Raw genomic sequence first — 25,439 nt, 5'->3', positions numbered from 1 at the left:
GATGAGATAATGGGCATGAACATCGCCCTAATCTGTCTCACAAAAGAGACGTTTGTCTGCCCGAAGATAGCCTTAAAGGGGCCCTTACATCAAAGCAGCCCAAATGTTCGACAAATCGAGGAAATCTCATATTTACATTATATCAGGATAACATGTTTGTTCATATGCCAATTGAATGGATTTTACTTTTCCCACAAAATAACTCTTAAAGGGGAACTCCAGCCACAGCTCATGCCTAAAAAAAAACCTGCCATGACCAAGTATACTCAAAAGGTTAGCCTAAGGGGCTCCCATCATGAGTAGGACCTGTGCCCTTTAGTACAAATTAATCGTGAGTAATATAAAATAAGTGAACCCCCCCCATCCCGCCACTGGTTTTGGTCAAGTAGGTGTAGTATCTGCACCACAACAAATTTTCAGATGCAACTTTTTGATCAGGTGCAACTTTTTGAGAGCCCCCACTATGCCCATATAAAAATAACAACCTGGGTGCAACCATAAGTTACAGCCAAAGTCACCCAAAAAAAACAAAAAAAACAGCTAGTGTCTCCAAGACAGTAACCATCACAGTGCCCTATGATAGCAACAGCTAATGTGCCCCACAAATGCCAACCGGCGTGCCCAATAACAGGGATAATTGCTTTGCATGTCAACTTGCACGTTGGCCAACAGTGGACTCAGACTGCTTTGGGCGATAGTTTGATCCATCGCACCAAGCTACTGAAGGGCTTGCATCTTCAGGAATGGATGGGCATCTTCTAGGGACATCTGCCCGAGAGCTCCTCCTGTTTGGGTTACACTGGAGCCGTACCACATGTTTGGGGGTTGTGAATCAGTCAAAATCAATACTGTGATACCAAAATTTCCATCCAATAACTTTTGGGACGAATGACATGGCCAAAAATCTCTCCCTCTGTCTTGAAGGTCCTCCGATGATCTCCAGCGAGGGAGTCCAGTACGCAGAGCGCGGTGGAGTGGGGAAAGTAGAGTGTTTTATCGGAAGCACCCCACCTCCTGACCGGATTGTGAGTACATGTTTTTGTCATCTTCATTCCCGTTGTTTCCATCTATGTCCCTTCAGCTGGTGGGAAAAAATGTTGCAACACTGGTGGGATTTAGGGCAAATCTTCCAATCTATGGCCAACTATAGGAGAATCAAGGTAGTCCGAACTGACCAACCCTATAGCAAATAAAGTCATACTTTCAGACATCAGTTCCTATACATGGATTAGTGTCAGTGGTGTAATTGTAGGGGGGTGTAGAGGTTGCAGTTACACTGGGCCGTTGTACAAGAGAAGAAAGCAGTACTATATATGGTGGGCGACGTACGGTGGGGCACAGCTATGGCTCGGCAAAGTATGATTTACTGCCCCATCAAAAACATATTTACTTATGTACTCTCTGCAAAGGCAATAAATATAAAGTGAGCCGCCATACCTTGAGATGCAGACCTCAATAATGCAAGTCCAGGTCTGAACTCTACATGATTAAAGTTTTGACCACCCTTGGAGAAAAGGGGATATATGGCAATTATTTCTTTTATGGGCTTTGCTCTGCTGATGAATGATTATTCCAATAATCATATCTTGCTGAAGGGACAACGACCCAGCGCCAATCTCTTTCATAACCTGGAGCGATCTCCTTAGCAATGGTGCCACCTATCTGGCTCTTGCAGTACTGCACTCCTGTGTGTTTTTCCATTTTAACATTTGAGACCGGGCCAAAAACAGGACAAATAAACATATGTGAAGGTTTCAGAAGTCAGAGCCTTGGCATAAATGAAGGCAGTGGTCGGTCCCACCTCTCCAGATATGTCTTTTTGCATTAATTAAAGTGCAAATTTGTGCTGGATTCACAGCTGCTTCACAGCAGAGTCCCGAGGGAGACACGTTCTCCAAACAGCATCCACTGCGGCTGAAATCATTTTATCACGGCTTACAAAATGAAGTGTTTAGCAGAGGAAGCGACTGAGGAGAATTCATTATAGGCTTTTCAGCGAGTTGGATTTTCCAGTTAACTATTACAGATCTGTTGAGCTCAGGAGAGAAATTTCCATGTCTCCCAAGACCACTCTATTAGAGAGGCCACTGAACCTGTATCTATTGGATTATTAGTAAAGTACAATACCCAAATGGCTCATCACCACGTGCTCAAGAAAATTTACTATTGTACCTGCAAAATATTCAGTAACAAGGGAGTTATGAGAAAAACATTCCAAAAATTGTTGGATATGTTAAAGAAAAAAATATATATTTTTGACAAAATAGTGATAGTTACCACAATTTTTACACAATCACTTAATTTTTTAAGGCCATAGCTCCCAAAAATCTCTTGGGAAGCTCAAAAACAGTTACACTGCGTCAAATGCATTGTGGTTGAATAGCTCCTCCATCGCTACTACTGTATCATGGATATATACGAATTCTCAGGCATATCCATAGTCCAGAAATCATTATTTTTGGTTTCTCGTAACTTGTATAGATGTGACTACAAGTCTCGTAAATCTGAAAAAATTCCATCATGACCACAAGAGACTATTTTACATTTACCAGACAAAAAAGTTTTTGTATTTTTTTGTGATGATTTCTCTGTTTAGGCCTGGGCATGGAAGGAGAAATATTTAGAGACTGGGACCATGGATAGGTATACTGTGGAGCGGACTAAAACAGAAACCGGTGTACGGTCCTTCCTCACCATCATCAACGTCATGGAGTCCGATTTTCAGACCAGCTACAACTGCACAGCATGGAACACCTTTGGATCAGGAACGGCCATCATCAAGCTTATAGAGAAAGGTATGGATTTCTAGAACTAGCCAGCCTACTACTTCAGATTGTGACTACCACCCTCACTCAAGCTGAACGTGGGGCTTCTCTCTCATGGATCATGGCAGAGAAGCCACGTGTGCTTTCCGATGTTTTGATCTATTGTTAACCCCAGTTCCGGTTTGTTTGTGGGTACAGATGTCTGGAATGGTTTGCCTTCCGTCATAATGAGAGGGCATCGTAAGGATGGTTACCCATTTTTAGATCCGTAGACAAATCTATGTTTTGCCCGATTTATTTGAAGGTGTAGGCAAACTTTTTCCCCCATTAGGTAGAAGACACAATGTTTGTTCACATTTCCCCCGGCATCATAGCAGGCTGCCCATTGTACTCATTATTTTCATTTGGCACTATTTTAATATTCTAGGTTCTAGCTAAAGGAAATCCCTAGTTGTTAATTGCCCTAAGCTAAACATGTCCTACAAAAGTCTTGCCTACACATTGTTTCCTTTTTCAGATGGGGTACCGGTAGGAATCATTGTCGGGGCAACTATCGGAGCCGGGATCCTGGTCATTATCTTCTTTGTCTTCTTCATTTTCTTCCTCTACCGACGTCGTAAAGGCAGTGAGTACCAGCGTTAAAGTCTTCTGACAAACGTATGAGAAGCTTGTGGCTTTCCCAGTGGAGCCAATTAAGAGGCTATGCCATAGTTTGTGATAAGTGATGTATCCAATGACTGCACAGTTGCTCGGGTGCTTGTACGAGAAAAGACAGCACAACACTTGAATACCGAGATTCCGCTAAGACGATATGTCAGTTCTTGCGAAGATGTTCTTGGCGAGATGTTATGACAAGACGAGAAAGCCAACATCACCGCAAGGCAAACAACAACCAAAGTTTTTCCATACTTCAATGTAACTTAGTCACGGCCAACGTCCAGCCAATTCGTGATGGACAACATAGCGTTATTTGGACATATTTTGTGCCTTCCAGATGCAGATTTGTTAAGCAGCACTTGGCTTGGCTTTCAATAGCCTCGAGTCGCATCACTAAATTTATCTAGGACCAGCATCATTTTTCTGAACTAATCATAGACTGGTTAAGACTTGTGACTTATATCTATGAACATTGAAAGGGCAGGATGCTTTCTTCTTTAAAATAATCACTATTTTTTAACCAGGCCGCAAGGATGTTACACTGAGGAAGCTCGATATCAAAGTAGAGACGGTCAACCGGGAACCTCTAAATATGCACCCCGACAGGGACGAGGACACATCTAGCGTTTCTACTGCAACTCGTGTCATGAAAGCCATCTATTCGGTAAGGAAACACTACTAGTACTACAATAGATTTACTTTAATACTTTCTATGAGTCCACTATGGCCGCTTTGGCTATTTCCATATTCATGGCAACTAATTTATGCAAATGTGCCCACTAGCTCAGCTTAAGGTGCCCAAACACATTAGATGAACATCGGCCGACCACTTAATTTGTATGGGGGTGTCCTGATTCTCCCCCGAAAATCGGGAGGATCGGGGATGTTGGATTTCAACATGTCCAATCCTTTGTTCCCGCAGAAAATAAGTCACTGCCAGAGGAGTTGGACGGGAACTTTTTCCCCATTAAGCACATACACACTCTCGGCCAAACCAAACATGCATGTGTATGGGGGTTTGAGAGGAATAGCTGTTGACCGAACGACTGTTTGGCTGACAGATTTCTAAGGTGTATGGCCACCTTTAGAAAAGACATGGTGCAGATTTCCTAATCTAATTTGAGCGTTCTTGTGACTGCTGTCTCATAGAAACCTTAAAGAGCTTTGCCTAGAATCATAAACCTATCCACGGGATAGGTGATCACTACTGGAAGACCACCGATCAGGAGAACGGGGGTCCCACTCCCCCAGATGCTCCTCACTGTGAGGGTGTAGCTTGAATGGCGTGGCACCTGCCGCTCTATTCACTGTCTATGAGAATGACAGAAACAGCCAAATGCTCGACCGATGCTCCATTGAATGCCCTCCTCACTTACCAAGCAGTGAGGTGGAATGGGGGTTTCAGGACTCCCATTTTTGATTGGTGGGGGTCCCAGCGATCAGAAAATGATAATCTATCCTGTGGATGGATAGAGGATAATTAATGTTTTGGGGAAAATCAAAACGAACATAAGCCTGGAAACTATAGGCGCTCTCTCTCTCTCTCTGTTCTTATGGGCCTCCTTCTTGGTGGAAATATTTCTTCCCAAAGACCAAAAATGACTGACTTGCCACTAGTATAACATCAATATACATCACTCTTGGAATGAAATGATAAAAATCACTGTCACCTTGGAATTACAAATGTTATAATAGATGAGACACATATTGCTTTTGTATATATAATGAATAAAATCTATTGTCGTAGACCTTCAGGTAACGTTTTAGACCGGTTGTGGAGCTTCAGCCTAGTAGACTTCTCATACAAATTTTGCTTATTTTTAGTCCTTTAAGGATGACGTGGACTTGAAGCAAGACCTACGCTGTGACACCATTGACAGAGAGGAGTATGAGCTCAAGGTGCGGCACCCATATATTTTCAACCAATACAAATAAACTTAAAGTCCATATGTGGCACTTTCAGGAGGTCAAGTTACCACCAGTCCCTGCACGAGTCTCGAAGCCGTGTAGCATTAACCAGATGCTGCTAGTGGGGGCTACACACGGCATCATCTAGTCAGTAAACCGAACGTTATCTTGACTTGCACACTGTACGAAGCACGAACGAGTTGTCTGGCATGCTAGATCATCGAGTGACGTGTAATTTTTGTGAAATGTGTAAATTATTCTTTGTTTAATACCTCTCTCTTCTCTTCCTCTAACTTCTTCTATACCTTGGAGAGTGAAGCAAACATTACTATACAGATGCATACTTTTAGGGATTAGAAAGTTCAAATTCCAATTGTGACTTTTAAACAGTTTGATGAAGAAGGTTCGGATTCCCAATTACACTTCTGTGAAGTTAGGGCAGATAGTGGCAACAGATTGTTGCAGGTGTAATGAGGACAAATTTTGAATACACATTGTAGGACATGGAGCAATTCTGTCTTGTAAGGCACGTGAACGTATACAAATTCCGTTGAGAGTCCAATTATTCCAATGGATCACACACTGGAAGACGGGCGTTGACATGTTGAAAACATTTAATGCGGACTGGCGTGCAACTGTGTGGACTGTGCCATCAGCCAAATGGAGTGGCCTTCGCAATTCATATGGATGTACAAAACGGATTCAACTGGACTTCATGGACGCAGACGTCTTTCTGTGGACTGATCAAATGCTTCTTCTCCTTTATATCGGAAATGGAGCTCGGCATACATTTCATCAGACATCATGTAACCATCACTGCCAAAAACTTGGGTCTAGTCATCAAAGTCATATTTATGGAATGTAAATCAGTCAATGTGAGACTTAAAAGTTGAGTAAATTAAAAAATAAAAAAGTTTACCCCCAGATCAAGCAAATTGGGTAAAATTAGATATTTAAGCAGCATAGTGCAGACCAATTGTCGACTCGTAGCTTTAGCAGATCTTTTTTCCCGATTCACAAATAGTCACGTAGATTGTTTTAACCTACAAAATCACTCCTTCCAAAATGTAAATGATACATTTTAACAAGAAAAAAAAAAACCTCAGAAGTTTTTCGCTATCAAGACTTTGATAAATAGACTTGGGCAATTTTCATTTTTGTAACTCTGTAATCAGCAGGCATCAACACCGGGCTACCATGTTTTATATACTTTATGTAAATGTCTGTAGTCCGAAGCAATTTTACATAATTGTCTTAATAAATGTATGCACCTGTATAGTGACTTTTGCTTCACTGTGTATTTGAGCACATAAGTTTGTTAAACACATAGCCAAGTGTTCAGAGACCAAGTCGCCTATCTCAGGCTAGCTGCCAACTTTTCTACTTCTATCCTCTCCTTCCTCTCAATAATCATTTTTCTTATTCTATATTCATGTCCATCATTATCTGCCATTGATCACGCTGCTCTTCTTCCCTAGGATCCAACCAATGGGTATTACAACGTCCGGGCTCACGACGACAGGCCGAACTCCCGAACGGTGTTATATCCAGATTATCGTAACCCCGGACCAGCACGTTTTGATGCTCGCCCTTCATCCCGTCTCTCTCACTCCAGTGGTTATGCCCAACTGAACACTTATAGTCGGGCTGCTACTTCAGATTATAGTACAGACCCAACACCTACAGTAACGCCGGCAACCACAGATACCACCAGCCAACTTTCTTACGATAACTATGAAAAATTTGGGACACATGGGTTTTCGGCCAACTCTGGCTACCCCACATACAGGCTTGGTTATACGCAGCCAACCACAACAGCTATGGATCGGGGACCATACGAAACCTTTGATCCAGTTGGGAAGTTCATAGGTGCCACCCGCTTCTCATATACTTCCCAACACTCCGACTACGGGCAGAGGTTTCAACAAAGGATGCAGACGCATGTCTGAGGATTGTAAAAAATAAAATAAAAAAAAATGGTGGGCATAAAAGGGGAAATAAGAGAGGATGATACTACTCAGTAAAGTCTTCTCTCGTGTAACATCGAAAGGCAAGAAAGGACTCCAGGAGGAGAAGCAATCTCTTACCGTGTCTTCTGATACTCAGGGACCTTAATGTCTTGATCTCAGAAGTCCTCAAGAAAACAGTCAATGTTTCCCAACCAGCAAAGTCCTGAGGCTTTGACATGGAAGAAGATGCCAAACAGAAGGCTGGCCTTTTAGCACCTGATCATTCCTCAAATACCACTGATTTTTGCCATCCGGTGAATGGCATATGGTATGACTTAAGAGTCAACATGGTACTGGTGAAGCTTTTCTTTCCACTTTGATGAATCCCTACGCTCTCTTGGGTCACATATCTGCTTTTTATTACGCTCTGCCTATGCCATTGAAAACCTGGTCTTACCATAGCAGGTAGTTATACATTCCAACTGTTGGAAGACAGGGCAGGAGGAGTTATATTGTTATGTAGCTCGTATGACATATGTGGTCCTATATGCGTTTATAGCAGGCTTCACCATCTTGGCACACAGGCTGCTATTGCTGGAAAGTGGAGAATGAATGAATGAATCGGACAATCAAAAAAATTTTGGAAGCTTCAGTTGCATCTTTAAGTTCTTTTATAAACTCTTCTTAAGGTCAAGAACGCCCACCAAGTTCTGAGCCATAATACACTTTATATATTTTGAATACATTTTGTAGAATCACTGAGCACTTCTTCGCAATTTCATCCGTGTGCATATTGAACATGCACTTTACAGTCAATAGCATTCCAGTTTAGGACTATTTGGCCAGTCCATTCTTGCCTCCATTCTTCTGTTTCCATTTGTTCCCAGACCTTGATCTTTTTGAGTATATTTTTAACATTGAGCGTCAGTAGGCAATAAGTAACAGCCAGTGTTGCTCTTTGGCTGAGGAAAACTTTTACTCAGGGATGAATGGTCCAAAATCTTGGTAAAATGGGTAGACATTTGTAAATTATTGGTCCGGGTGGTACATGGACATCCAAAGTGGATATAGTTGATATGTGGACTATGACATCCATAGTTGATATAGTCATAGGCCGCTTGTATTGGAGTAAGATAGTGAAGTCAAATGAGCAGAGAGTCAGGTCACTTTGGTCTAGCACCTCTAAACCTACAGTCAAGTGTCCATTTTGGAGCATACTGGGCCATATACCATATTAAAGAATGGCCTCAATAAGAGTTAAATGCAGATTAAAGCCAACACAATTTTTGACCATTATTTTGAATCAATAGGCCAGGTACACACGCTGCCCTTGGTCCAAGTCTTGTAACGATAAAGCAATAGTTTCAAAGGGAAATACAAGAAATCCTTATGTTTTATGTTGGATGTTGCTCATGACGAAATCAACAATATCCCGAAAATGTGAGAATTAGATCATTCTGTCTTGGAAATTCCTTTGAGGCGACAATATCCCATCACGACTCCATCTGTTTATCCCTCCCATTATACCGAATATCACATTGTCTTATTGTGAAAGTCTTCTGAAACATGAATCCTAACAAGACATGAAGGCAAAGTCAGGCTTGTATTTTTTTATCATCCGTTTCCAATCATTCCATTCATTAATTCTTGGCAGGTTGAAAATATAGATGGAGTATACAGCCTGTGTACGGATAAGGGGTGTTTCAAAAAGTTGTCCGCCATTACTTGGTTGATTTAGTTACATCCAATACTTAACCTCTTGGTATCGGATATGGTTTTTACCACTTATTTTTTTTTTCTTCCTGTGCCTTGACAATTATATTTGTTAAAGGGTACTTTCGGTGGACTCTAATCGTGATGGCCTATCCTTAGGATAGGTCATCCATATCTGAGTGTTTGGGGTCCGACACCCCTGGCAGTCAGCTGCATGAAATCCACAGTGCTGTACATTTGCTGTGCCTGGTAGTGCAGCTCAGTCCCATTTGCTTCAATGGGACTGAGCTACTTTGAGCTGCAGTACCAGTTTCAGCCACAACCAAATGTACGGCGCTGTGCATGGGTAAACATGCAGCAGATTGGTGGGGTGCCAGGAACCCGACTCCTAACGATCAGATATTAATGGTCCATTCTAAGGATAGGCTATCAATTTTACAGTTCCCAAAAACCCTGGGTTGGTATTTTTTATAAAATGATAAAAATAAATGAAAACAAAAAAAAAAACAAACCTGTATTTGCCAAGACCTGTAATCGCATGGTACTTTATATTTATTCATGATAGAGAAGAAAATAAAAAAAAGGCCGTTTTTAATACTGGGTTCCCTCTTTCCCTCACATATAAAAACACAATCGAGTGTTTATGGAATTATAAAAAAAAAAATAATAATAATACAAAAAAAAAACAAGGAAAAAACACAATTAAAAATAATAATTTGGCCCTTAAATATAAAGTAGAAAGAACTTGTATACAGCAAAAAAATTCAAGGGACTTATCACTGACCTCAACTAAAGAGCTGGTTGAATTAATGGTAGGTATATCGATGATGTATTAAAATTTCCTTTCAATAATATTTGAAAAAACACCCAACTTTTTGTTTTTTTAATGGTACAGTTACGTAAATGAATGCAGCTTCAGCCTTTACAAAACCTCCATGTGTACATTACGTTACAATATAAACACTTATCTTTTATGTTTTGCCAAAGCAAACCAAGATACACAGCTTAACCAAGCATATTTATAGCTAATTTCCACCATTCAAAAATGTACCCCAAATTTCCACTTTAAAGTTTGTTAACCCCAACATTTATTCTTGGAAATGGTTAAGTAAATACGTATCGATTTTCTTATCAAACTGTACATATTTTAATTTTTTTTTATTTTTACTATTTCAACCAAATGTATCTTTTGTACGAAATCTGTTCTTTTTGCAAACAGATCCTCGTAGGCAATCATTTTTGTACAGTACGTGTGTAAATATACATATATATTTTTTATATATCTTGTAAAACGTGAGAAGCATACACGAGTGACATTATCAGTATTATATTTTATTATTTTCTTTCTTTATCGGCACACCCGTTGACGTTTCTTGAGATTTCTTTTGGTCAAGAAGATTTTAGTTTTTTTTCTTTCATTTGTTGTATTAAAGATACATTTTCTCCATTATTCCAATTTAATGTAAACGATACAATCTAATTTTAATATACCGTGTCACTGGTTGTTCTGATATTTTATCATTTTGAAACATCTTTTGAATATTTAAAGGAAAACCCACAAATAATGTATACAATTCTGTACAGTAAAATTCCATTAATCCGGCATTCATTCGTCTGTCAATTCCGACAGAACCTCAATTAATCAAATAATGATACGCCGTTTCAGGAGGAGAAAACTAAATGGACATAAGAGACTCCTCCAACTTAAAAAGCTTCGTGCTACGAAAATTTTTGGTTTTGGCTGCACATTACTTTTTATTGGGCTGCTAGACCCCCTATTGGACGATCTTCCCCTTCCCCGTCCTGATGATCGTCTGATGCCGAAATAAGGGAATTTTACTGCATAGCTATTCATAATGAGGTGATTTACATTGTATTGTTATTGCGATTTTAAAATGGGAGAAAAATAAAAATGTATTCGAATCAAACCAGTAAGTGACACTATACAAACACCTCCCCATATGGTAATCACGTATGTAACACTCTGATGCTCGGTTTAATAATAAAAGATTGCTGCAAGCAATGTTTTTGATCTTCTCTTAAGCCCTGCCATGCTTATTTAGTATTACCTTTTGCAAAGGAAACAATATGGTAGGGTCAAGGGAGCGGAGGGTATTGGGGCAAGATATAAGTGATTTCGGGGACTTCTTGCATTATAGAACTAGAAAGAGCAGCCCATGGTGAGCAAGATCATGCCAACATCCAGTGCCTCTAACAGGGGCGGGGCTTTGACAACCTATCAGTTACAAATAGGAAAAGGGTTGTCACAATAAGAAGGTAAATTAAAGTCATTTTCAGTGTTTCTAGTATAACAAAATACCTTTCATCTTTTTTTGCTTCCCTGTGTGGTGCTGCTGCTAATCTGTGCTGCTAGGGTAGGGGCTTTGAGCAGAACCAGTCTTCTCCACCTCTAGCAGCTGACAATAAAGTCCCTTCCTATTTTCCCTGTAAATAAGTAACATGGCAGTCAGAATAGTGAAGTTATTTACTGGGTGTCATCTACAATATACAGTAACTTAGAAAACAATGAAAATATAATTTAATAAAACAATCAAGACAGTGATCATGTGAAGGGTTAATATCTGCTGTCAAGATGCAGAGCTTTACAGTGCTAACAAGCCGAGAAAAAGGGAGTCTCCTGAGCTACATTGTCATCTTACTTACTGCAGAGGCTCTGCTCCTTCCCTGACAAGCAGGAGGAAGGAGTTTCCTCAGCTATACAACCATGGTACTGCATAGGCTCTGCTCCTTCCCTGACGAGCAGGAGGCAGGAGTCTCCTCAGGTATACTACCATGGTACTGCAGAGGCTCTGCTCCTTCCCTGACAAGCAGGAGGAAGGAATCTCCTCAGCTATACTACCATGGTACTGCAGAGGCTCTGCTCCTACCCTGACAAGCAGGAATAAAGAGTCTACTCAACTAAACTGCCATGTTACTGCAGAGGCTCTGCTCCTTCTCTGACAAGCAGGAAGAAGGAGTCTCCTCAGCTATACTGCCATGTTTCCGCAGAGACTCTGCTCCTTCCCTGGCAAGCTGAGAAAGAGTCTTCTCAACTATAATGTCATGCTACTGCTGGAGCTCTGCTTCCTCCCTGACCAGCTGAGCAGGATTCTCCACATCTATACTGCCATGCTCCCTACTGCAGAAGCTCAGCTCCTTCCCTGACAAGCAGGGCATAAAGCTTTTTCTATTGGCTTCTCTGCAGTGAACAGAGGATCACTAGGCAGAGAGCTAGCTGTGAGTGACTGAGCATGCTTGTCCACCAGCACTCAAGCTCATTAGGTGGACAAGCACATTGCTATACACTTTGAACACCAGGTGGCGCCATACTATATCAGTAAATGTCATAACTCTACACTGGATTATTTTTTTTAACAGCATGTAAATGACAAACCTTCTTAAATTTTATGATCTGCACAACAAATATGATCTTTAATGGTTGGAAGACAATTTTTAAAGTTTGTTTTTTTTTTAAACTTTATTAAACCATTGTTCATACGATGTTGGAAAGTGGACCCGGCACAATTAACCCTTTCAAGCTGATTTTCATTTATACGGCAGCAGAAATAATAATAGTAACATTAGCAAATCATCTCCTTATAATCGAGTGGACCTTCAAAAACAAATATGGAAATTAATTTCATTTTCGCACGGTATAATACACTCAATAGCCCTGTAATTAGGGAATTCACGGGTGAATTAGGCAATTTTCCAGTCGGTAGACAATGCCTGTTACATTATAGATTCATTTCAAAACAATAATTTGCATAAAGTCATGTTTGCGCCTGTAATTTATGAATGGGAAAAATCATAAAGGGATAAATAACGAAGGACGTAATGAAATTTAGTGCCTATGAAGCGGCGGCAGCCGGTACAGCTCCCAGTTTCTACAACTTCTGATGTCATTGGTGGGTGGCGCAATACAAACGTCACAAATGGCGCATTACTTTTCCCCCTTTAAGTCGCCTCCAATGGGAGTTAATGGTACAAGTCACAGGAGGGTCACCATCCTTATTCATTTCTATAAGCGTGAATGCTCTTGGACATGCCAAAGCAGCCAACAGCGGCTTCAATTAGACTCGGTGTTTCGGTCACGTTGGGTTGCAGAAACTAAATGCATCGGGGGCAGATGTTGAGAGTCCGGATCTTGACTAACGTGGGCCTTGGGCAAGTCACAAAATACAAAGAGTGATCACATCTTCTCTATGATGTGCACATGATCTTCTCCAAACCCTTCAAGACCTATGAATAATTGCTATCATGGATGCAGGGTTTCCAAATCATTGCTGGAAGAAACAAAAAATCCCCCAAGCTTTTCAGATTACCGAGCTCAAATGTTCAGAGAGGACAAAGCCAAGTAGATCTTGGTAATCCTCAGATGGACTTATTCTCAGTGGCATAACTACCACTGTAGCAGCCATAGCGGCTGCTACGGGGCCCACAGCATAAGGGGGCCCGTGCCGCTATCTGGCACGCACCCCCCCCCCATGCATGGAGGCTCCGCTAGCAGCCGCTATGGCTGCTACAGCGGTAACGACGCCACATTCAATAGTGTCTGCGTCCTCCGGACGCAAATGCTATTGAACACTATGACAGAGCAGGGAGCAAATCTCCCTGCTCTGCCATAGGCTACTGTATACAGGGGCGTAGCTCTAGGGGTCGTAATGGTCGACTCCTTGCTCTAGCATTCACTTGGCCGTGAGCGGCTCGGCGCAGGCACGATGTTGTGACGTCTGAGCCGAGTCCCTCACAGCACATACCGGATGAGAAGGATCCTCCACCCGTCGTGGCAACGGAGATAGGGAAGTAATTATGTTATTTTTTTTATTAGGCGCTATGAGGCATTATACTGGGTATGGGAAGAGAGACTATAGGAGCATTTTACTATATGAGGGCATTATACTGTATGGGGGGCATTATACTGTGGGGGCAGCTATGAGGGGGTATTATACTGTGGGGGCAGCTATGAGGGGGTATTATACTGTGTGGGTCATTATACTGGGGGAATTATACCGTGTGGGGCATTATACAGTGTGGGGCAGCTACGGGGTGCATTATACTGTTTGGGGGCAGCTATGGGGGTATTATGCTGTATGGGAGATTTGGGCAATGTACTGCATAGGGGCATCTGTGTGGGCATTATACTGTATGGGGGAATTATACTGTATGGCGGCAACTATGGGGGCATTATACTGTGTGGGGGCACTATGGGAGCATGATACTGTGTGGGCTGAACTAGGTGTGTATGGGCGGGGATTGGGTGAGATTAGAGGCGTGGCTTTAAAGAAAAAAAAACTATTGCGGCTGTGCGCTGCATTGGTTGTCCCTCTTTGTGATACTCGAAAGTCCAGCACTGTCTACATGGGGGGGGGCTATATAGCACTGTCTGTGGGGGTCTGCATAGCCCTGTCTGCGGGGGGGCTGCATAGCATTGTCTGCAGGGGGGCTGCATAGCACTGTCTGCAGGGGGGCTGTATAGCACTGTCTGCAGGGGGGGCTGTATAACACTGTCTGCAGGGGGGGCTGTATAACACTGTCTGCAGGGGGGGCTGTATAGTACTGTCTGCAGGGGGGGCTGTATAACACTGTCTGCAGGGGGGGCTGTATAGCACTGTCTGCAGGGGGGGCTGTATAGCACTGTCTGCAGGGGGGGGCTGTATAGCACTGTCTGCAGGGGGGGGCTGTATAGCACTGTCTGCAGGGGGGGGCTGTATAGCACTGTCTGCAGGGGGGGGCTGTATAGCACTGTCTGCAGGGGGGGCTGTATAGCACTGTCTGCAGGGGGGGGGCTGTATAGCACTGTCTGCAGGGGGGGGCTGTATAGCACTGTCTGCAGGGGGGGCTGTATAGCCCTGTCTGCAGGGGGGGCTGTATAGCCCTGTCTGCAGGGGGGGCTGTATAGCCCTGTCTGCAGGGGGGGCTGTATAGCCCTGTCTGCAGGGGGGGCTGTATAGCCCTGTCTGCAGGGGGGGCTGTATAGCCCTGTCTGCAGGGGGGGCTGTATAGCCCTGTCTGCAGGGGGGGCTGTATAGCCCTGTCTGCAGGGGGGGCTGTATAGCCCTGTCTGCAGGGGGGGCTGTATAGCACTGTCTGCAGGGGGGGCTGTATAACACTGTCTGCAGGGGGGGCTGTATAGCCCTGTCTGCAGGGGGGGCTGTATAGCACTGTCTGCAGGGGGGGCTGTATAGCCCTGTCTGCAGGGGGGGCTGTATAGCCCTGTCTGCAGGGGGGGCTGTATAGCACTGTCTGCAGGGGGGGCTGTATAGCACTGTCTGCAGGGGGGGCTGTATAGCACTGTCTGCAGGGGGGGCTGTATAGCACTGTCTGCAGGGGGGGCTGTATAGCACTGTCTGCAGGGGGGGCTGTATAGCACTGTCTGCAGGGGGGGCTGTATAGCACTGTCTGCAGGGGGGGCTGTATAGCACTGTCTGCAGGGGGGGCTGTATAGCACTGTCTGCAGGGGGGGCTGTATAGCACTGTCTGCAGGGGGGGCTGTATAGCACTGTCTGCAGGGGGGGCTGTATAGCACTGTCTGCAGGGGGGGCTGTATAGCACTGTCTGCAGGGGGGGCTGTATAGCACTGTCTGCAGGGGGGGCTGTATAGCACTGTCTGCAGGGGGGGCTGTATAGCACTGTCTGCAGGGGGGGCTGTATAGCACTGTCTGCAGGGGGGGCTGTATAGCACTGTCTGCAGGGGGGGCTGTATAGCACTGTCTGCAGGGGGGGCTGTATAGCACTGTCTGCAGGGGGGGCTGTATAGCACTGTCTGCAGGGGGGGCTGTATAGCACTGTCTGCAGGGGGGGCTGTATAGCACTGTCTGCAGGGGGGGCTGTATAGCACTGTCTGCAGGGGGGGCTGTATAGCACTGTCTGCAGGGGGGGCTGTATAGCACTGTCTGCAGGGGGGGCTGTATAGCACTGTCTGCAGGGGGGGCTGTATAGCACTGTCTGCAGGGGGGGCTGTATAGCACTGTCTGCAGGGGGGGCTGTATAGCACTGTCTGCAGGGGGGCTGTATAGCACTGTCTGCAGGGGGGGCTGTATAGCACTGTCTGCAGGGGGGGCTGTATAGCACTGTCTGCAGGGGGGGCTGTATAGCACTGTCTGCAGGGGGGGCTGTATAGCACTGTCTGCAGGGGGGGCTGTATAGCACTGTCTGCAGGGGGGGCTGTATAGCACTGTCTGCAGGGGGGGCTGTATAGCACTGTCTGCAGGGGGGGCTGTATAGCACTGTCTGCAGGGGGGGCTGTATAGTACTGTCTGCAGGGGGGGCTGTATAGTACTGTCTGCAGGGGGGGCTGTATGGCACTATTTACAGGGGGGTACTATCAACAAGGGCAGGCTGTGTGTGGCACCCAGGGGAGGGGGGGACCAGTCAAAAGTTTGCAATGGGGCCCAGTGTTTCCTAGTTACACCCCTGCTTATTCCCACGGGATAGCTTTATAGCACCAAGCTGGCATTCTCCAGACAATGTATTGGCCATTCCAGGTCATCGCAGTCGTCTCCACGTCCCGCGAGGGGGCTCAGTAAAGTTGAGGAATCATGTCCAGAAAATTGTAATGATTCCTGCATCTAATAGAATCGTTCTCTAGCTTATTACATTCCTCCTAATGTGTATTTAGTGCAGAATTCTAATTACAAAGCTGAGGAAGAGGCCCCCGGGAAACGGCGCGGCTGCACTCGGCATTAAACGGTCAGCATTTCTCTAAATGACCATTACAGCAGCCTCGGCTGTCAGCAGGCACGCTCTTATCTGTACATTTCCGAGACGATTCCTGTGCCGTTAATTAAACACTGGTACCTTGTTCGCCGGGGTTTAGATTACCTACAAATCTCAACATCACTACTTACATGTCGTACCGCTGCGGACCGTTATGTAAAGGGCAGTCATTACATTAAAAATATAACTACATCATCCCTGGTACTAGGAATTTGAGATTCACTTGTTTTGGAGCCCCATTTTTTCATTACCTCCCGCAGATTGCAGTGATTTATTAAAGGGGTTTCCCATATTGGCACCTGTCGGAAGATATCATCGGCGGGGGGCAATGAGTGCAATAAGATGACATTAAAGGGGTTGTCCCAAGATTAAATGTTACCCCCTAAGCACAGAATAAGTGAGAACATGCTGATTAGTGGGAATCCGATCGCTGGGATCACCTCCGATCACGAGCACGTGGCTCCCGTTCCTCCGAATGGAGCGGTAGAACAAACATGCGCCCCGCTGCTCCATTCATTCTCTACGGCGGTCTCGGCTATCTCCGGCAATCTTATATACAGTGAATGGAGCGGCAGTGCGCATGTTTGTCTTGCCGCTCCATTCATTCGAAGGAACCCCTGTTCTGGTGATCATTGGGGGTCCCAGCGGTCAGATCCCCACCGATAAGCATGTTATCACCTATCCTGGGGTTAGGGGTAACATTTAAAGGGGTTTTCCCATGAGAGACCTTTATGACATATCCACAGGATGTGTCATAAACGTCAGATAGATGCGGGTCCCACCTCTGGGACCCGCAACTATCTCCAGAACGGGGTCCCCTAAACCTCGTTCTGCCACTGTGTTGCGGCTGAATCCCGACCATGAAAAAGGTTACACGGTCGGTAGTAACAAAAACAGCGTAGTTCGCTGAGATACGCTGCTTCGATAAGTCCCATAGAACTGAATGGTGGTTGAGGAATCAGCGTAGCACAGCGAGCCGTGCTGTTTTCGTAACCCCCGACCATATAACCAGGAAGTGTCCAAAAAACAACTTCCGTAGTGGATACTTCCGGTTTTGCTGTGGAAAACTACCGCCAGCAAGACGTGGCAGTCATTCAGATGAATGGCCGTCCATATAAAACATGGTTGACTTGGGTCGAGAATTGGCATTTTAGGACACCATTTAATGGCCAAAATTGTGCCCTCTTGGTCTCACACAATGAGCTTCTATGGGGACACCGCAGCCCTCACTGGACAACGTATACTTCTTCTCCATTACCTTGATTTTATTTTTTCCTTTTATATAAGGTATTATAGGTTTTGTTTCAAACACAATATGATAAAAAATATTTTTTTTTATACACACTATATGGAGAAAAGTATTGGGACACCCCCCTCTCACTCATTGAATTCAGGGGTTTCCTTCAGTCCCATTCCCGTGCCCGGGAGCTTCATGGCACGGGGGCCGAGCAGCTGCGTGCCAGCCTTACATAACCAAGCACAATGCCAAGCGTCAGATGGAGGGGTGTAAAGCCACCATCACTGGACTCTTGAGCAGTGGAAACGTGTTCTGTGGAGTGACGCTTCTCTGTCTGGCATCTGACATTGAATCTGGGTTTGGTGAATACCAGGAGAACGTTACCTGCCTGACTGCATTGTGCCAGCTGTAAAGTTTGGTGGAGGAGGGGTAATACTATGGGGGTGTTCTTCAGAGTTTGGTGTGGAAGACCCCCGACCTCAACCCCATCCAACACCTTTGTGATGAACTAGAACGGCGATTACAAGCAAGGCCCACTCCCCCAACATCAGTATCTGACCTCACAAAGCTTTCTTCCAAAAAACAGCGCCACACCTGTTCACAGGTTGTGTGTGGTACTGCAGCCCAATTCACTTGACAATTCAACGGAAAGGTGTAGCGCGGTTTATGACAAATAGCAGCCATGTTTTTCTCATCCTGTGATTTAGCAGATCCCCTGCACAGCCCCCTCTAACCCAGATATACTTTTATGATGAATATCAGTAGCAGTTTTTAGAAACCTCAAGATCCATTTGTGCCCCCTGATTCCTGTGGGGCAGGATTTAATACACAAATAAAAACTTCACAATAATTTTAGCAGGCGCCGTCAATTCCCATTGTAAAGCGACAGCGTCATCAGGTTTTATTTACTGTGAGAACAAGGCATGAATACTGAGGAGGACGGAACATCCACAACACAATGGCGCCATCTTCAGGAGTCACGTGTCCACTGCTGCGGACTCCACAAAGACAAATGATCCTGTTCAGTGTGATTTATTTGACTTTATTAAGTTTAGTGCCCTTAAAATGCTCGACGGTTATTTTTATGATTTACAAGGTTCATAAAAAAAGATTTTCATACCCGTCCAATAAATATACAGAGAGGAATGACAGAAAAAGTACCGTCCATAAACTCAAGTACTCTCACAGCAAAGCCTTTATGAGACCTTCCAGATGGTGGCGCTGTTGCTATCCATAGAATATACTTGTGCCTGGCTTTTATAAACATTACTATTGAATATAGGTGACCGTATTATCGTAGTTACATTCTTGTATATACAGTGGAGGAAATAAGTATTTGATCCCTTGCTGATTTTGTAAGTTTGCCCACTGTCAAAGTCATGAACAGTCTAGAATTTTTAGGCTAGGTTCATTTTACCAGTGAGAGGTAGATTATATAAAAAAAAAAAAAAGAAAATCACATTGTCAAAATGATATATATTTATTTGCATTGTGCACAGAGAAATAAGTATGTGACCCCCTACCAACCATTAAGAGTTCAGCCTCCTCCAGACCAGTTACACGCTCCAAATCAACTTGGTGCCTGCATTATAGACAGCTCTTACATGGTCACCTGTATAAAAGACTCCTGTCCACAGACTCAATTAATCAGTCTGACTCTAACCTCTACAACATGGGCAAGACCAAAGAGCTTTCTAAGGATGTCAGGGACAAGATCATAGACCTGCACAAGGCTGGAATGGGCTACAAAACCATAAGTAAGACGCTGGGAGAGAAGGAGACAACTGTTGGTGCAATAGTAAGAAAATGGAAGACATACAAATTGACTGTCAATCGACATCGATCTGGGGCTCCATGCAAAATCTCACCTCGTGGGGTATCCTTGATCCTGAGGAAGGTGAGAGCTCAGCCGAAAACTACACGGGGGGAACTTGTTAATGATCTCAAGGCAGCTGGGACCACAGTCACCAAGAAAACCATTGGTAACACATTACGCCGTAATGGATTAAAATCCTGCAGTGCCCGCAAGGTCCCCCTGCTCAAGAAGGCACATGTACAGGCCCGTCTGAAGTTTGCAAATGAACATCTGGATGATTCTGAGAGTGATTGGGAGAAGGTGCTGTGGTCAGATGAGACTAAAATTTAGCTCTTTGGCATTAACGCAACTCGTCGTGTTTGGAGGAAGAGAAATGCTGCCTATGACCCAAAGAACACCGTCCCCACTGTCAAGCATGGAGGTGGAAACATTATGTTTTGGGGATGTTTCTCTGCTAAGGGCACAGGACTACTTCACCGCATCAATGGGAGAATGGATGGAGCCATGTACCGTCAAATCCTGAGTGACAACCTCCTTCCCTCCACCAGGACATTAACAATGGCTCGTGGCTGGGTCTTACAGCATGACAATGACCCGAAACATACAGCCAAGGCAACAAAGGAGAGGCTCAAAAAGAAGCCCATTAAGGTCATGGAGTGGCCTAGCCAGTCTCCAGACCGTAATCCCATCGAAAACTTATGGAGGGAGCTGAAGATCCGAGTTGCCAAGCGACAGCCTCGAAATCTTAATGATTTACAGATGATCTGCAAAGAGGAGTGGGCCAAAATTCCATCTAACATGTGTGCAAACCTCATCATCAACTACAAAAAACGTCGGACTGCTGTGCTTGCCAACAAGGGTTTTGCCACCAAGTATTAAGTCTTGTTTGCCAAAGGGATCAAATACTTATTTCTCTGTGCACAATGCAAATAAATATATATAATTTTGACAATGTGATTTTTTTTAATTTTTTATATATAATCTATCTCTCACTGGTAAAATTAACCTAGCCTAAAAATTATAGACTGTTCATGTCTTTGACAGTGGGCAAACTTACAAAATCAGCAAGGGATCAAATACTTATTTCCAACACTGTAGGGGGCAGTATTATAGTAGTTATATTCTTGTATATAGGGGGCAGTATTATAGTAGTTATATTCTTGTATATAGGAGCAGTATTATAGTAGTTATATTCTTGTATATAGAGGGCAGTATTATAGTAGTTATATTCTTGTATATAGGGAGCAGTATTATAGTAGTTATATTCTTGTATATAGGTGCAGTATTATAGTAGTTATATTCTTGTATATAGGAGCAGCATTATAGTAGTTATATTCCTGTATATAGGAGCAGTATTATAGTAGTTATATTCTTGTATATAGGGGCAGTATTATAGTAGTTATATTCTTGTATATAGGGGGCAGTATTATAGTAGTTCTATTCTTGTATATAGGAGCAGTATTATAGTAGTTATATTCCTGTATATAGGAGCAGTATTATAGTAGTTATATTCTTGTATATAGAGGGCAGTATTATAGTAGTTATATTCTTGTATATAGGGAGCAGTATTATAGTAGTTATATTCTTGTATATAGGTGCAGTATTATAGTAGTTATATTCTTGTATATAGGTGCAGTATTATAGTAGTTATATTCTTGTATATAGGGGGTCAGCATTATAGTAGTTATATTCTTGTATATAGGGGCAGTATTATAGTAGTTATATTCTTGTATATAGGGGGCAGTATTATCGTAATTATATTCTTATATATAGGGGGCAGTATTATAGCAATTATATTCTTGTATATAGGAGCAGTATTATAGTAGTTATATTCTTGTATATAGGGAGCAGTATTATAGTAGTTATATTCATGTATATGGGGCAGTATTATTGTAGTTATATTCTTGTATATAGGGTGCAGTATTATAGTAGTTTTATTCTTGTATATAGGGTGCAGTATTATAGTAGTTTTATTCTTGTATATAGGGTGCAGTATTATAGTAGTTATATTCTTGTATATAGGAGCAGTATTATAGTAGTTATATTCTTGTATATAGGGGGCAGTATTATAGTAGTTATATTCTTGTATATAGGAGGCAGTATTATAGTAGTTATATTCTTGTACATAGGGGGCAGTATTATAGTAGTTATATTCTTGTATATAGGAGGCAGTATTATAGGAGTTATATTCTTGTATATAGGGGGCAGTATTATAGTAGTTATATTCTTGTATATGGGGCAGTATTATAGTAGTTATATTCATGTATATGGGGCAGTATTATAGTAGTTATATTCTTGTATATAGGGGGACAGTATTATAGTAGTTATATTCTTGTATATAGGGGGCAGTATTATAGTAGTTATATTCTTGTATATAGGAGCAGTATTATAGTAGTTATATTCTTGTATATAGGGGCAGTATTATAGTAGTTATATTCCTTTATATAGGGGGCAGTATTATAGTAGTTATATTCTTGTATATAGGAGCAGTATTATAGTAGTTATATTCTTGTATATAGGGGGCAGTATTATAGTAGTTATATTCTTGTATATAGGGGGCAGTATTATAGTAGTTATATTCTTGTATATAGGGGCAGTATTATAGTAGTTATATTCTTGTATATAGGGGCAGTATTATAGTAGTTATATTCTTGTATATAGGGGGACAGTATTATAGTAGTTATATTCTTGTATATAGGGGGCAGTATTATAGTAGTTATATTCTTGTATATAGGAGCAGTATTATAGTAGTTATATTCTTGTATATAGGGGCAGTATTAAGGTAATTATATTCTTGTATATAGGAGCAGTATTATAGTAGTTATATTCTTGTATATAGGGGGCAGTATTATAGTAGTTATATTCTTGTATATAGGAGGCAGTATTATAGTAGTTATATTCTTGTACATAGGGGGCAGTATTATAGTAGTTATATTCTTGTATATAGGAGGCAGTATTATAGTAGTTATATTCATGTATATGGGGCAGTATTATTGTAGTTATATTCTTGTATATAGGGTGCAGTATTATAGTAGTTTTATTCTTGTATATAGGGTGCAGTATTATAGTAGTTATATTCTTGTATATAGGAGCAGTATTATAGTAGTTATATTCTTGTATATAGGGGGCAGTATTATAGTAGTTATATTCTTGTATATAGGAGACAGTATTATAGTAGTTATATTCTTGTACATAGGGGGCAGTATTATAGTAGTTATATTCTTGTATATAGGAGGCAGTATTATAGTAGTTATATTCATGTATATGGGGAAGTATTATAGTAGTTATATTCATGTATATAGGGGCAGTATTATAGTAGTTATATTCTTGTATATAGGGAGCAGTATTATAGTAATTATATTCTTGTATATAGGGGCAGTATTATAGTAGTTATATTCTTGTATATAGGGAGCAGTATTATAGTAATTATATTCTTGTATATAGGGGCAGTATTATAGTAGTTATATTCTTGTATATAGGAGCAGTATTATAGTAGTTATATTCTTGTATATAGGGGGCAGTATTATAGTAGTTATATTCTTGTATATAGGAGGCAGTATTATAGGAGTTATATTCTTGTGTATATGGGGCAGTATTATAGTAGTTATATTCTTGTATATAGGGGCAGTATTATAGTAGTTATATTCTTGTAAATAGGGAGCAGTATTATAGTAGTTATATTCTTGTATATAGGGGGCAGTATTATAGTAGTTATATTCTTGTATATAGGGGCAGTATTATAGTAGTTATATTCTTGTATATAGGGGGCAGTATTATAGTAGTTATATTCTTGTATATAGGAGGCAGTATTATAGGAGTTATATTCTTGTGTATATGGGGCAGTATTATAGTAATTATATTCTTGTATATAGGGGCAGTATTATAGTAGTTATATTCTTGTAAATAGGGAGCAGTATTATAGTAGTTATATCCTTGTATATAGGGGCAGTATTATAGTAGTTATATTCTTGTATATAGGGGCAGTATTATAGTAGTTATATTCTTGTATATAGGAGCAGTATTATAGTAGTTATATTCTTGTATATAGGGAGCAGTATTATTGTAGTTATATTCTTGTATATAGGAGCAGTATTATAGTAGTTATATTCTTGTATATAGGGAGCAGTATTGTTGTAGTTATATTCTTGTATATAGGAGCAGTATTATAGTAGTTATATTCTTGTACATTGGGGCAGTATTATAGTAGTTATATTCTTGTATATAGGAGCAGTATTATAGTAGTTATATTCTTGTATATAGGGGGCAGTATTATAGTAGTTATATTCTTGTACATTGGGGCAGTATTATAGTAGTTATATTCTTGTATATAGGGGGTAGTATTATAGTAGTTATATTCTTGTATATAGGGAGCAGTATTATAGTAGTTATATTCTTGTATATGGGGGCAGTATTATAGTATAGTCTTGTATATAGGAGCAGTATTATAGTAGTTCTATTCTTGTATATGGGGGCAGTATTACAGTAGTTATATTCTTGTATATAGGGGGGAGTATTATAGTAGTTCTATTCTTGTATATAGGAGCAGTATTATAGTAGTTCTATTCTTGTATATAGGAGCAGTATTATAGTAGTTATATTCTTGTATATAGGAGCAGTATTATAGTAGTTCTATTCTTGTATATAGGAGCAGTATTATAGTAGTTATATTCTTGTATATAGGAGCAGTATTATAGTAGTTATATTCTTGTATATAGGGGCAGTATTATATTAGTTATATTCTTGTATATAGGGGCAGTATTATAGTAGTTATATTCTTGTATATAGGAGCAGTATTATAGTAGTTATATTCTTGTATATAGGGGCAGTATTATAGTAGTTATATTCTTGTATATAGGAGCAGTATTATAGTAGTTATATTCTTGTATATGGGGGCAGTATTATAGTAGTTATATTCTTGTATATAGGGGCAGTATTATAGTAGTTATATTCTTGTATATAGGGGGCAGTATTATAGTAGTTATATTCTTGTATATAGGGTGCAGTATTATAGTAGTTATATTCTTGTATATAGGAAGGCAGTATTATAGTAGTTATATTCTTGTATATAGGGAGCAGTATTATAGTGGTTATATTCTTGTATATAGGAGCAGTATTATAGTAGTTATATTCTTGTATATAGGAGCAGTATTATATTAGTTATATTCTTGTATATAGGAGGGCAGTATTATAGTAGTTATATTCTTGTATATAGGGAGCAGTATTATAGTGGTTATATTCTTGTATATAGGAGCAGTATTATAGTAGTTATATTCTTGTATATAGGGGGCAGTATTATAGTAGTTATATTCTTGTATATAGGGGGCAGTATTATAGTAGTTATATTCTTGTATATAGGGGGTAGTATTAAAGTAGTTATATTCTTGTATATAGGAGCAGTATTATAGTAGTTATATTCTTGTATATAGGAGCAGTATTATAGTAGTTATATTCTTGTATATAGGGGGCAGTATTATAGTATAGTCTTGTATATAGGAGCAGTATTATAGTAGTTCTATTCTTGTATATGGGGGCAGTATTACAGTAGTTATATTCTTGTATATAGGGGGGAGTATTATAGTAGTTCTATTCTTGTATATAGGAGCAGTATTATAGTAGTTATATTCTTGTATATAGGAGCAGTATTATAGTAGTTATATTCTTGTATATAGGAGCAG

The 25,439-nt window shown here is 41.4% G+C and overlaps 1 protein-coding gene and 1 long non-coding RNA gene across 3 annotated transcripts in view; one reads left to right on the top strand and one right to left on the bottom strand.

The window, feature by feature from the left end:
- KIRREL1 (kirre like nephrin family adhesion molecule 1) overlaps positions 1 to 11,035 on the top strand; it is a 173,656-nt gene extending 162,621 nt beyond the window's left edge. The window contains exons 10-15 of the mRNA XM_075843714.1: positions 925 to 1,025; positions 2,597 to 2,795; positions 3,283 to 3,390; positions 3,947 to 4,086; positions 5,247 to 5,321; positions 6,809 to 11,035. Of these exons, the coding sequence (XP_075699829.1) occupies positions 925 to 1,025; positions 2,597 to 2,795; positions 3,283 to 3,390; positions 3,947 to 4,086; positions 5,247 to 5,321; positions 6,809 to 7,279 (1,094 nt within the window). The 3' untranslated portion in view covers positions 7,280 to 11,035. The remainder of the gene's footprint in view (positions 1 to 924; positions 1,026 to 2,596; positions 2,796 to 3,282; positions 3,391 to 3,946; positions 4,087 to 5,246; positions 5,322 to 6,808) is intronic.
- Positions 1 to 25,439, bottom strand: part of LOC142664562 (uncharacterized) — a 143,662-nt gene that overhangs the window by 111,080 nt on the left and 7,143 nt on the right. Inside the window, exons 3-4 of one of the 2 annotated variants that reach the window (XR_012851317.1) lie at positions 11,313 to 11,437; positions 9,912 to 11,228 (exon numbers count right to left, since the gene is read on the bottom strand). This is a non-coding gene — a long non-coding RNA (uncharacterized LOC142664562). Of the gene's footprint in view, positions 1 to 9,911; positions 11,229 to 11,312; positions 11,438 to 25,439 lie in introns of those variants that run through there. The other variant, XR_012851318.1, reaches the window with a different exon arrangement.

The sequence above is a fragment of the Rhinoderma darwinii genome, chromosome 12 (assembly GCF_050947455.1).
Source record: "Rhinoderma darwinii isolate aRhiDar2 chromosome 12, aRhiDar2.hap1, whole genome shotgun sequence".
NCBI classification, from domain to species: Eukaryota; Metazoa; Chordata; class Amphibia; order Anura; family Rhinodermatidae; genus Rhinoderma; species Rhinoderma darwinii.
This window is presented reverse-complemented; position numbering and strand designations above follow the sequence as displayed.